The sequence below is a fragment of the Bison bison genome, unplaced genomic scaffold (genome assembly GCF_000754665.1).
Source record: "Bison bison bison isolate TAMUID 2011002044 unplaced genomic scaffold, Bison_UMD1.0 scf7180017864063, whole genome shotgun sequence".
NCBI classification, from domain to species: domain Eukaryota; kingdom Metazoa; phylum Chordata; class Mammalia; order Artiodactyla; family Bovidae; genus Bison; species Bison bison.
Window position 1 is genome coordinate 15,807,076 of NW_011494635.1, and position 12,537 is coordinate 15,819,612.

The following is a 12,537-nucleotide window of genomic DNA, read 5'->3' on the forward strand; positions in this document are numbered from 1 at the left end:
GTGCTCCATATGGGGCGGGGAGGCTGGTGCTCTGGCCACAGGTCAGAGGAAGAGTCCACCCTGGAGCATCGGGTGGAGACACATGGGTAGCACCTGCTGGTTCCTTCACGACTACAAAACCTGCGACTCCCGGAGCACTTGACACAGACGGGCTTGCCGAGGACACGGACTGGCCAGTGGGAGAGGAGGGGAGGGTGCCTGCTGGGGCCCCGCGCCCAGGGCTGTTTGAAGAGCTCTCAGCAGTGGGGCATCTGGAGAGGGTTGGATGGTGCCCCCCTGCAAAGATTCATCTGTGTCCTGGGACCTGTGAACATGACCTTATCTGGAAGAGTCCTCGTGGATATGGTTAAGTGAAGGACCTTAGCTGTCCTGAGTATCGACTGTGGAATTCGACAGCTCCAGAGCTTTCTTCACACTGCCTCTTTCAAAGTTTGTTAATATTGGTGATGCTGATTAAAACAAGTGTCCATAAACATGGGGTCATAGCACCCTCAGTCTCAAAACTTGTGACCCCTTCCAGATTCACTGTCCCTCCGGGATCTGCCTCCTTGGACCCCCCGGGGAGCTCCTGGGGGTGTGTGGGCTGTTTCTGCACCCCTCACACACAGCCCTGGCCCATGGGAGCATTGTGCATCAGCTGGGCCCTGTGTGGGGTCCAACCGCTGGGCCAGCTTCTGATATCCTGTGCTTCTGTTTGCAGGAAGGAGCCCCAGCCAGAGCCATCTCCCAGGTCAGTGCCCGCCTGCCTTCTGCCGCCTCCGCTCTTCTCTGCGTGTCCCGTGGAGCTCGCGCTGCTGCGGGGCCTGTGCATGCTCCCCAATGCCACTGCACAAGGACCCCTGCCCGGTGGCGATGTGGGCACCTGGGTCTATGCCTCCTTCCAGGCCCCCGAGCTGAGGGACAACTCCTGTCTGCCCGCCTGTGACTGCAGCCCCTTGGGTGGGAGGTGGGGGGCTTCCAGGGGAGCGGTCCCACTGGCTCCAGGCACAGGGTCTGGGCTGCTCTGAGTCAAGGGTGGCCCAGGTGGACACTCCCACGGGGTGTCCCAAACACTGCGGATCAGGGTCAGGCAGTGCGGGGGGTGCTGTTCTGAGGGGAGGTCTTCACACCACCCCTGCAGGTCTTGATTTGTGGAGGTTTCTGGAGGATGGAGGAGTGGGAGAGGGTTCCCTTTGGGCAGGGTCTCCTGCCCCACCTCACACCCCCTCGGCACTACCCGTGTCTGTCTAGGCCCCTGCAGTTCTGTTTGGTTCAGGTGAATTTGAGACCGGGACCCCAGATGGGGACTCCCGGGGGTGATCTCTGCTGGGGTTAGGGTGATAGCACCCTGCTGTTTTCCTAGTTTTGAAAGAAAGCCAGATCAATTCACCACTTTCGAGTCTGGTGACCTCCAACCTGCCCATGTACTGCTGTGTATCTCTGAGCTCAGGGGTTCCCGGGTGCCATGTCCACACCTGCACGGGGAGTCCTATCCCCCAGGCCATGGGCCAAAGATGCTGCCTGCTTGTTCCTGCCCTCCTGGACTGAAGGCTGCTCAGCTGTGAAGGCATTGGGCTGAGCCCTGCTTCAGCATCCATCAGAGAGGGGCATGTACCCCACCCCTGAGTTCCCAAAGCGGGTTGGCCACTGGAGCTGACCTGGAAATATCAGCAGTGCTTTGCCTCCAACCAGCCCAAAGAGCAGCAGAGATGACCCTTTAGATCCCAGACCAGAGTGGCTTTATCCTGGGCAGTGACCTCTGTTCTCATGGGCACAAACCAACGGGCCCGGCACGGGGCTGTGGTCAGGTGGGCAGGGAGGGGGAGCAGCAAGCCTGGTGTCTGGGGAGCCCCGAGGCTGCTCCACTTTGTTGGTTCCCGTTGGTGCTGCCATCAGCCCCTCCTGTGAGCCCCCAGGACCCTGAGGCCGAGGAGGTGGGCACGGCTGCCCTCAGCTCTGCCCAATGGGCACTCTCTGGCCCTTGGCGCGGCCCCTCCGGCCTGTCGCGGCTCCCTGTGCTCGCCGCCTGCGCGCCTCTCCCCTCCAGACAACTTTCGTCTCAGCCTCTCTCTCTCTCTCTCTCCTCTTTTGCCCTCCCTTCCCCCAATCTGGAAAATCTTGCCTGCCCCCCCCAAGTGCCTTTAATCATGTCACTGCCCTTCTCGGGCCCCTTTCACGTCCGCTCTGTCTTTGGGGATGAGGTGGCTGACCCTGAAGCAGGACTCCAGGTGAGGATTCACGGGAGCCCCCGGCTCTCCAGCACGTTCTGTGGCTCCCCCCTCGACCCCGCTTTTTGCTCCTCCCTCCCTCCCCGTGTGTCCGTGTGTCCCTGCCTGTGACCAGCAGCTTCCCCTGGGGGCCCCAGGCTGAGGCCCTGGGACAGAGGGCCGGCCTATCCTGGGTGCACACCTTTCAGCCAGGGCATCTCTGTGCCCCGACTGGAGCAGCCAGGAGCCCCTGTGCAGCACCCGGTGCACAGTAGGTCTGCAGGAAAGGGTCCTGCCCTGGACACCTGTGGGTGGGCTGTTCCTGGGCTGCCCGGCAAGGGGACCCTAAGCAGGTGGATGGGGTGGGTGCGGGGGCCCTCCACTGCCGGGAGACCCCTTGGTCCTAGCTCAAGGTGGGGACATGCACTGTGGCTGTGTGGGCGTCAGACCAAGGCGTGGGGCTGGCGGGGGGGGGCAGACGGGGGTCTCGGGCTGTGCTGCTCCGGGTGTGGCTCTGACCTGCCCTTTGATCCACCCCGTTTCTGACTGCCTACTCCTGTGCCTGGGGAACCCCCTGCGCCCCAGCTGCTTTGCTCCCGTCCGTGTGGCCCCCTCTTCATCGTGGGGGGCCATGTGCAGTGTTTGGGTGCGTGTCTGTCCAGTCTGGTGTTGGTGACTGTTTGTGGGCACCTCTTCCACCCTCTTGAGCCCAGGCCCCCCCGGGCTGAATGTGGGCAGGAAACCCCAGGGCCAGCCTAGAGCCCAGAGGCGATGGGCTGAAGTCAGGGCTCCTCACTGCCCACCCGAAGCAAAGGAGCAGTGTTCAGAGGGGTGGCTGGGCCACCACCAGTCCCCCTCCCCCTGCTCTTGTCCTGCTCTCAGACTTCCTTGTTTCATGCAGGAGCCTCTGGCCACATGAGGCTGTTTAAATTTTCATTAAAACTAAAGAAACCGCTGCAGTTGGAGAGCCACTCCCCAAGCTCCTGTGCGTGGAAGCCAGGCTTGAGGTGTCATGTAGGAAATGGTGGGTGGGCAGTGCGGGGCTGCTCATCTGTTCAAGGCTGAGGTCCTTCAAAAGAGCCAGGGGCAGACAGCCCACCCTACCTCATGCTCTTTCCTGGGGGAGGAGCCCCCAGGCGGGGCAAGGCAGGGCTCTTTGTGCAGGCCTGGGGACCCCTGCAAGGATCTGGCAAGGTCCCAGTCTTTAGGGTCTTCATCTGTCTGGCAGGCCCTGGTGGAACTGTGGCTGCCTCAGGGGTGTGCCTGGGCAGAGCACGTTTGCCCTAAAGTTGAGTTCTGTGGGCTGCTGGGCCGGGGTGGGAGTGGTCTGAGTCCTGGGAAGATGTGCCCCTCTGCCCCGGGGGCCCTCTAGTTAGTTTTTTCCTACAACCTGAACTGGGGAAGGTCCCACCAGGGAAGCGCACATGCTTGCAGGGTCCTCCACGGAGGACGAGGCCGGTGAAGTCGAGGGAAAGCTCTTTGAGGAGCCTTGACCCTGGCTTGCTGGTGTTAATGTGGGGACATCCTTGCTGGGACAGTGGCAGGTGCCACCCGTGTTTAAGTGAATGTGAGTCAACACTGTTGGCTGCGTCCGGGTTTCCAGGCACAGCAGTTTGAGAGCCACTGTCTCAGAAGCAACAACTTCGAAGGTGGAGGCAGAGAGCAAGACCCCAGGGAAGTGAAGGGTTTCTTGACGTTCTTGCTGGTTCTTTTCATTTTTGCTTAAAAGTTTTGTGGCTCAGACAGTAAAGAGTCCGTCTGCAAAGCAGGAGACTCGGGTTCGATCTCTGGGTAGGGAAAATCCCCTGGAGAAGGGAATGGCTATCCACTCCAGTATTTTTGCCTGGAGAACCCCATGGACAGAGAAGTCTGGCGGGCTATGGTCCATGGGGTCACAGAGAGTTGGACATGACTGATCAATTAACACACTTGCAGGTTCTTATGCACAGCTCGCTCTGGCCTCTGTGGAGGGTCTTGGGCAGGCTGACCACCGGCAGCCTTTCCTGAACAGCTAGCCGCAGGTCAGGATAGCCTTCACCCAGGGTCTGGCCTTGGCCGGTCCTTTCGTGTGCAGGTGCCCCAAGCCTCCTCCTCCTTGGCTCCCCTCCGGGTAGAGGTGGCCACTGCATTCTGGGTAAATGGGGGCCACTTCTGATCAGGCCGCTGTCTGGGTTGGTTTGTGAAGCCAAACTCGCACGTTTTTCCTCTGAAAACGTGAGCTTTCTGAAATCCTGTCCCTGTAGAACCAGCAAAGCCTTAGCCAGCCCATGTATTATTTTTTTGTTGGCATGAATATAGCAAAAAATAATACATCTTTTGAAAGAGATGGCCCCAAATAGATGCTGGAAGGAAAAGGTATTTTTGGAGAGAAAAAAAAAGTTTTTTTCTCTCCAAAAATAGGGACTATTTTCTTTTCCAGGCTGACGGAGGACTTTGTGCGCGACCTCCTCACTCGCACTTCTCTCTCCCATGCGAACTCTGTGGCGGGTGTACCCCACGCCCGCGCGCCCGGCCGGGGTCCCTCCGGTCGCCAGCGCCCGCAGGACTAACTGTCCTCTCCTCATTTCCAGTAAAGGCAGACGGTGCGCAGAGTCCCTGTGTGGATGCTGCCCAGGACACGCTAGGTACCGCGGACACGCCGCTCGGACGACCATTGCTGCACGGCTCTTGTCCCCTCCCGCTCCAAACACTCTGCTTATTAGAGGTTCTAGATGCGCCAGGGAAAGGCTGGCGCCCGTCCGGCCCCCTAGGCCCCGATTCTGATTGGCAGCTCACCTCCCAGCCCTTCGTGGAGCCACTGCTTGCCTCTGACCCCAGGTGCCCTCCTGGGCGACAGGGCCACGGCGCTAACGCCCTTCCTTTGCCCTAAGCCAAACGATGCCCCAACGATGCTGTGCTCCAAGCAGGAGAGGGGCCGGCCAGGGGGTCTGAACCCGCAAAGCGCGCCTTCCGGGGTCTGATTGCTCTCCTGCGAGACTTCCGCATGGCTGGGCCATCTAGCACCTCTACTACGCAAGGGAGGGCGCTGCCCTCCACCCGCTGCCCGCCTGCGGGAGGCGGCTCTGTCCTGTGTGTGCCGGGCTCCCTGTGGTCCTGGCACACCAAATGCACCAGAAAGCCCGAGGTCCGCGGCTCCCTCCTCCCACGTACAGGCCTGGTTTAGGGCAGACTGGAAACGGGACGGTGGAAGGGCAGACCTTTGCCCAGTGGGCTCCCTGACTGCCGGGACGTTTCCTCTCTCTGTGCCCTGTCTGCTCTCGGGGATGTGGAAGTGTCTGTCCTCCTGCTTGCTCTGGGCCCCCTGCTGCCCGCCCCACCCTGCCCCGTGCGGCCCGCAGGTGCTGGCCGCTGGCACTCACCAGTCATCGTGTGCATGTGGTCCGAGCTGGCCCCGGAAGCAGGGATGTTGAGCGGTGGGCGTGGGGAGGGGCCGGGCAGCAGGTCGGGGTTCCAGGGCGGCATGCCTGCACACCTGCATCCGTGCATGCTCCGAATCCTGCTCCCCCGGAGAGGGGCTCGGAGGGTAGACCCCCCCGCACCTGCCGTGCTGCCTGTGTGTTCCGAAGTAGGCCTGCGGGGGTGGGGGGCTCTTGCAGCCCTTGGAGGGGAGATTTGGGGTCCCAGCAGAAGCTGTCCTGCTTGCCCAGAGCTTGTGTCCAGGGGGCTGGCCTTTCAGGTCGGGGGCTGTGGTCAGGCTGCCTGGGAACCGGAAGGGCCAGAGGTGTCCATGGCCGGTCCAGGGGCCCAGGCCATGCTCGGCCCCGCTATGTGTGTTTCACAACTCTCCCCTCATCTTCCTCACCTTCCCTGGGCATCCAAGGTCCAGCCGTGGGCCAGACGGTTCTCTCGGTGGATGCTGGCCCTCTCCCTCCAAGCTGGGCCCTGGCCGCACAGACTAGGGTATAGCGGCACTCAGCCGGGGCGCCCCCTCGCTTATCCTTGTTGATGGCTGGCTTCTCTTTTGGGGATTTTGCCCTGGATGGGGAATGGGGGTGGTGGCAGGCAGGAGAGGAGAGGCTGGGCCTTGCTTTCTCCCCTAGACCTTCCTGAGCTTACTCCCTGGCCCCGTGTAAATGCCCTTCACTCGGAGGGTGGGCTAGCCTCCCTCTCCTTCCTTGGGGGCAGGCGTCCAGAGCCCCACCCTGCGTTTGCTTCCATCCTTGGCTTGTGAGGTGAGGGAGAGCCTCTCTTGACTCCTGCAGGACTGTCGGCACTCGAGCACCTGGAGTTGACGAAGGATCAGGGTGGCTGGGGGGCTGCGTGCCTGTGACTCTGAGTTGTGATAACTGAGAAAGTCCAGACCACCACCCATGGTCCCCCAGCAGGGCGCTTCTCTGAGGTCTGAGCAGTCTGAGAGTCAGGGATGGGACGGCGGGGCCAGGGCGAGGCCAGGGAAGGCTCCTTCCTGTGGCTCTGTCCTCGCAGGCAGCCGCGTGGGGTCAAGTTCCAGGGACCCCTGGTATGTACAGGACAGCAAGTCCAGCTGGGGGTCCCCATCAAGGGCTTGGCGGGGCCCTTGCTTCTTGGTTCTCCTGGACCACCTGGTGGTCTCCTTTGGGAATGACGAAGATTATCTGCACGCTGGCCCCCATGCCTTGGCTCCGGGGGTCCCTTGGCCCCCCACCCCTGTCTTGGCCTCATGCCGGGCACAGCAGTTACAGGCTTGGGGCTAGTGTCCTGAGCAAGCAAATGCCCTGGCTCCTGTGCTCAAGGGGACCCTGGGCACCCAGAGTCTCTGGGGGAACCTCCCCTCCGAGTGGACTCCATGCCTCAGGCCTGAGAACTAGTACAGAAGGTCTCAGCTGGCTGGGGGCAAGGTGGGGGCACCAGCTTGGACTGCAGTGTCTGGGCTGGGTGGACCAGGCCATGGGCCTTCTCTTGTCCATGGCCCGTCATCTCTGCGCCGTCTGACGCTGTGTCAGCTGTGGGTCCCCCTTGGGTCAGTGGAGCTGGCTGACCTGGGGCATCTGTGATGGGGCTGGCACTGTTTGAGGGATCAGCTGTGGTGGTCGCTTCCCAGGGGCAGCAGAGGCTCTGCCAGGGGCCCGTGTGGGCTGGCCCCAGGCCCTGGGACCCAGGGCAGTGCAGAGGCCACTCCAGGAGGTCCGGTGGCCCCTCAGTGTGGTGGCATGAATGGGTTCACAGTTCACAGGGACTTCGCTCTCCTCCAGGCAGATGGTGGTCTGTGGGAGGAAGTGAGTGGCCGCCTGGCCCTGGGCCTGACCTGTAAATACCACAACTGCTTTTGTCTCCTGCCTGAGGCCTGGAGGATGTTAGAACCGACAAACTCGGGGTGTCAGATCCATCTCCGTGGTTACCAAGAGATGAGGGCAGGGAGCCCATTATGGGGCTGCAGCTGGATGGCCATGGTTGCCCCCTCCCTGCGGCCTCTGGCCAGGGCTCGGCTGGCACCCCAAGTGTTCTCCAGAGCGTGAATGTTCTATTCCTGGATGGGTCCTGTTTGGGGGAGCCTGTGCCGCCCTGGGTAGAAGGGGTGGGCAGACCCTTGCCCTCCGTGCTGCTTCCCCTCCCCCTCCCCTATAACTCTTCCTCCAGGCAGCTCCCCAGGGTTGGGCAGAGGGGCCCAGGGGTCAGCTGCAGACCTCACCCTCCTGACCTGGGGCCACCCTCAGGAGGTGCCCAGGACGTTTGGAGAAGGAGGCCTGGCCGGACAGTGTGGCAAGAGCTCAGGCACCTTTGGGTGGTAACTGAAAGTGATTTCAGAGTCCACTGACCGGTCCCCGGCCAGGCTGAGCACCCAGTGGGCCCCGGGAGTCTGTGGTAGGGCTGACCCGTCTCCACTCACCCGGGCAACCCTCCTTCCCCATCCCCATGGCCTCGGCGCCCCATCCACCCACCAGCAGCCAGTGGGCTGGAGTGTTCTTTGCAGGGTGACCTCTCTTGCTGTCTTTCTGTGTGTCTGTCCGTCTGTTGGTTCTTGCGGGAGCAGTCAGAAGGTCAGTTTGAAAGACCGTGTCTTCTCCAGCCCCCGCGGCGTGGCTGCCAAGGGCAAGGGGTCCCCTCAGGCCCAGACCGTCCGCCGGTCACCCAGCGCCGACCAGAGCCTGGAGGACAGTCCAAGCAAGGTGCCCAAGAGCTGGAGCTTCGGGGAACGTGGCCGCGCCCGGCAGGCATTCCGGGCCAGGGGTGCTGCTTCGAGGCAGAACTCAGAAGGTGGGTTGGGCAGCCCCGGGGGTGGAGGCCTGCTGTCCTGAGGCTCTGGGAGGTGGGGCTGCACGGGCTTGTCCTGCATCACGAGCTCCATGCTCACCCACGGTACTGGTGACGGCGCAGCCCTGCTCTTAGGGCAGACATTCCCCAGGTCCTGTGTGTGGACATACCACGTTTTGCCCATCCGTCCATGCACAGTGATGCCCTCTTACACTCTCATGGTGGCCGCTCCCCGAAAAGCACAGTAGAGGGAAGCAGGCTGAGAAGGCAGGAGTGGGGACTGGAGCGCTGCAGGGCCAGAGCACCAGGCCCCGCAGCGCCGGGTGCTGCCCGGCCCCTCACGGGCTGTGTCCTTCCACCCAGAAGCAAGTCTCCCAGGGGAGGACATCGTGGACGATAATAAGAGCTGCAACTGCGAGTTTGTGACAGAGGATCTGACCCCAGGCCTCAAAGTCAGCATCCGGGCCGTGTGGTGAGGACCTGGCTGCCTCTCACGGAGCCATCTGTGCACGCGGGGCCTGGGGAGCGGGTGTGAAGACACGGCTCCAGGGGGATGCCTTGCGGCCGACACCCCTTCAGCCCGGGCCCTGCCGCTCACAAGGCACCTGCTGTCATGGCCATCGCCTGCACCCGGGTGCCAGGTGCCGTGGACAGCAGGAGCTGTGCTGCACGGGGGTTCCTGACTGGACAGGGGTCCTCGGCACAGCTAGGCCCAAAGGTGGAGGGAGTACGGGGCGTGGGTGTCCCGGATAATAGGGCTAGAGATTCTGGGAGGGCCACAGCTAGGTGATCGTTGGGGGCTGCCTTTGGTGGTCTCTGCCCAGGGCTCACAGCCCCTCCTCTGACCCCTCCAGTGTCATGCGGTTCCTGGTGTCCAAGCGGAAGTTCAAGGAGAGCCTGCGGCCCTACGATGTGATGGACGTGATTGAGCAGTACTCAGCCGGCCACCTAGACATGCTGTCCCGCATCAAAAACCTGCAGTCCAGGCAAGAGGGCCCACCCTGCCCTGGGGTGCGGAGCCGGGTCCTCTGGGCCAAACCCGGGTGCTGTTCGGGGACCGGTGCAGTGCGGGCTGCCCGTTCCCGGCAGAGGTGTGGTGGCAGATGCGGCTGCAGACACAGTGGCTGGCCCTGCTTGCTGCCACGTCTGGGCCCTTCCTCTCTGGCCCCACGTCGGCCCCATGTGGGCTTTCTGCCGTGTCCTCATGTGGTCTGTTTTTGAATCTTTCTGTTGTCTCTCTCTTCTCTCTGCCCTTGCCATGATGGGCAAACGTGTATGTATGTATGTGTGCACATGCACGTGTGTGAATGCACACGTGTACTCACGTGTGTGTAGACCTTAGGCACACGTGTGCACACGTGTGTATGTGTAAAGTGCATGCATGTGCATGTGTGCACACGAGTGCAACACATGTTTGGCAGAAGTGTGTGGGTGTACGCATGTATCTGTGTGTGTCGTGTGTCCTTGCATGTATGTGTGCCCACGTGAGCTGGGGAGCTTAGTTCTGTTGAGAGGTGAAGGGGCAGGTTTCTGTGGGCCTGCTGGGCAGCAGTTAGGCCATGTGGCACCTCTTCCTCCGGAATGGGAGGGCAGGTTCTCCCTCCCCTCATGCAGAGGGATTCCTATGGCCAGAGTAGGCGATGGGGCTGGAGAGGTGCCTGATGTGGCCGGGGCAGTGCACACACGGACACTGCCGTCTCTGGCTTGTTCACTCCAGGAGTCAGTCGTACATGCATGTACACAGACACAGTGAGGACCCAGGACACACATGCACACAGAACTATGTCTACTCCGACATGCACATGCATGTTGGCACATGTATACACAAATAACTGTTTCCTAAGCCGCATGTCCACACACATGTCCCATAGGCCAGCACACACACACATGCACACTGAGTACACATGTGCTCAGAAGCACGCACTGTCTACACAAACGAGCACACGTGTCTGTGGTGCCCGTGATGCCATGGCTGGCGTGGGTCTATCCTGGCGTGGGCCTCACCCTCCGCTGGCCAGGCCCCTCCCCTGAGGCTGCTGCCAGTTCTCTGGCCCTGAAGCCTGGGCCCTGGCCATGGAGGGGTCTGGATGGTCGCAGCAGCACTGGGGGTCAGCCCAGCCTCTGGCCCCATGGCAGGTGGTGTCCGCCCGGTTCTGCTTGAGATTCCAGGGGAGGGGTCCATCTAGGCCTCCAGCTCTCCCTTAGGGTGGGGCCAGGGGTTGACCCCTTCCTGTCCACAGGCTTGGGCCAGGAGGTCAGCCGCTCAGTGTCCTCCTCGAGCATTGAGTAGACCTGTGTGTTTGTGCGAACGTCTGTGCCCATGCAGTTGTGTACGTGTGAGAGTGCATGTGTACACAGGTGTGTGGACATGTGCCAGTGCATGTAAACATGCAGGTATGTGCAGTGTGTGAGCGTGTACGTGTGTTCACATGTGTGCAAGTGTGAGCGAGAGGCCGCCCCAGGTCCCAGTGGCTGGCCCACCTCTACCCGTCACAGCAGCTGTTTTGTTCACCAGGCTCTTCTGTCCTAGATGGTCTCCTCTCCCTCCCTTTCCGTCTGGAAAACAGATGAGACAGACCCACCCCGCAGGAGCTGGATGTCTGTCGCTCACTGGCAGGGCCTTCATGTCCTTCCTGGGACCCTTGGCACTTTGCTGCCAGCTGCCTTGTGTCCCGTGCATGTGGACACTGGCCTGGGCAGACAGGGCCACGAGCTTGTGGACCCGCCCGGTGCCGAGGTCCTGGAGCTCAGAGTCCTTGCGCTCCAGGGTCGGGGCGGCCTTCAGCAGGTCGTTCCTTTTGTCTCTGCAAGTTCCTGCTGCCCCCCACATGTTGCTTCACGATGCATTTTCCCGGTGTCTCTTTTCTTGTTTACTCGCCAGGATAGATATGATTGTGGGCCCCCCACCCCCTTCAACTCCCCGGCACAAGAAGTACCCCAGCAAAGGACCCACGGCCCCTCCGAGAGAGTCACCCCAGTACTCACCTAGGTCAGGACACGCCCCGCCTGTCTGTGTGGAATGCCAGTCCCCTTCGCTCCAGCCACATGACGGCAGCACCCTCTCTGCTCGACAGGATATGGAGTTGTTCCTGTCCTTGACAAAGCGACGTCCTCTGAGGCCCCGGGAGGCTGGGTCAGGGGCCCTTGAGCTGCTCCTCTTGGCATGGTCCTGGGGAGGCCGTGTGACACCTGTGTGACTACTGTGGGGCACTCCCCGGGCACAAGTAGATGGCAGCCCCCCAGGGACCAGATGCATTCAGACGTGAGGGCCTGCCTTGCGGGGGCTCTGCCCGAGCCCCAGTGCAGGCTCCCAGCACCACTGCCGGTGGGTCACTCTGTGCCGCTTATGGACCAAGCCAGTCCTCTGACCTCTAGACTCTGGTGAAGAGTGACTAGGAAAGGCCCCAACCTGAGTGGGGCGCCCAGGGGTTCCCCAGAACCCTGGGCTTTGTGTCCAGTTGTCACCACAGTCAGGGTTCCTGTAGGAGGTGGTCCTGGTCAAAGAGGAGTGGAGTACGAGGGCAGTTAGGTGTTAGGCAGCAGGAGCAGGGTCATTGGTGGTGAATTCAGACATGGGAGCCTTCCTGTTCCCCTGGACGGTTGAAATGATGGCTGTGATGCCCCTAGTAGGTCTGTGAGAGCAGCACCCAGGGCAGGGATATGGGGTGCTGGCAGAGAGGACCAGGGGTGTCCTGAAGGCCAGCAAGGATGCTGGCCGCTGGGCCAATGGAGCGAGTGGGGTGTCTGACTCCTGTGTGCTGGGGTTTCTCTGCATAAGGCCGGGGGTCAGTGTACTCAGCATCCCAGCCTGGCAGCTCTCCTATAAGAAAGGAGTTTCGGGGGGAGAAGGCCTGACCCAGGGCAGCCCAGACAGTGTTTGTCGCATCCCCTGTCCTTCCTGTGTCCCGCAAAGAGGACATGGGGGACAGCCCCAAGGAAGCTGTGCCCCGAGGCAGCAGCCCGCCCTTCCGGCATCGCTGCAGAGCACAGAGGCTGAGAAGGCCCTGCCAGCCCTAGGAGTCCCCAGGCCTCCCGGACCACTGCAGCCAGAGGACATGCAGACTTCCACAGAGAAGGGGCCGAAGGGCCGACTGGGCACGAGGGGTTAAGCCCAGCTCCTCACCAGAGGCCCAGGGGAGGGGGTGGTACAGGGAGCACCCACCAGCAGCAGCTCCAGGCC

General features: G+C 61.8%; 1 protein-coding gene across 4 annotated transcripts in view; it reads left to right on the forward strand.

Moving 5' to 3' along the window:
- Positions 1-12,537, forward strand: part of KCNQ2 (potassium voltage-gated channel, KQT-like subfamily, member 2) — a 43,638-nt gene that overhangs the window by 27,967 nt on the left and 3,134 nt on the right. For 2 of the 4 annotated variants that reach the window (XM_010836582.1, XM_010836583.1), the window contains 4 exons: positions 701-730; positions 8,137-8,360; positions 8,721-8,829; positions 9,212-9,343. In XM_010836582.1, the coding sequence (XP_010834884.1) occupies positions 701-730; positions 8,137-8,360; positions 8,721-8,829; positions 9,212-9,343 (495 nt within the window). Of the gene's footprint in view, positions 1-700; positions 731-4,756; positions 4,811-8,136; positions 8,361-8,720; positions 8,830-9,211; positions 9,344-12,537 lie in introns of all 4 variants that reach the window. The other 2 variants (XM_010836581.1, XM_010836584.1) reach the window with 2 other exon arrangements.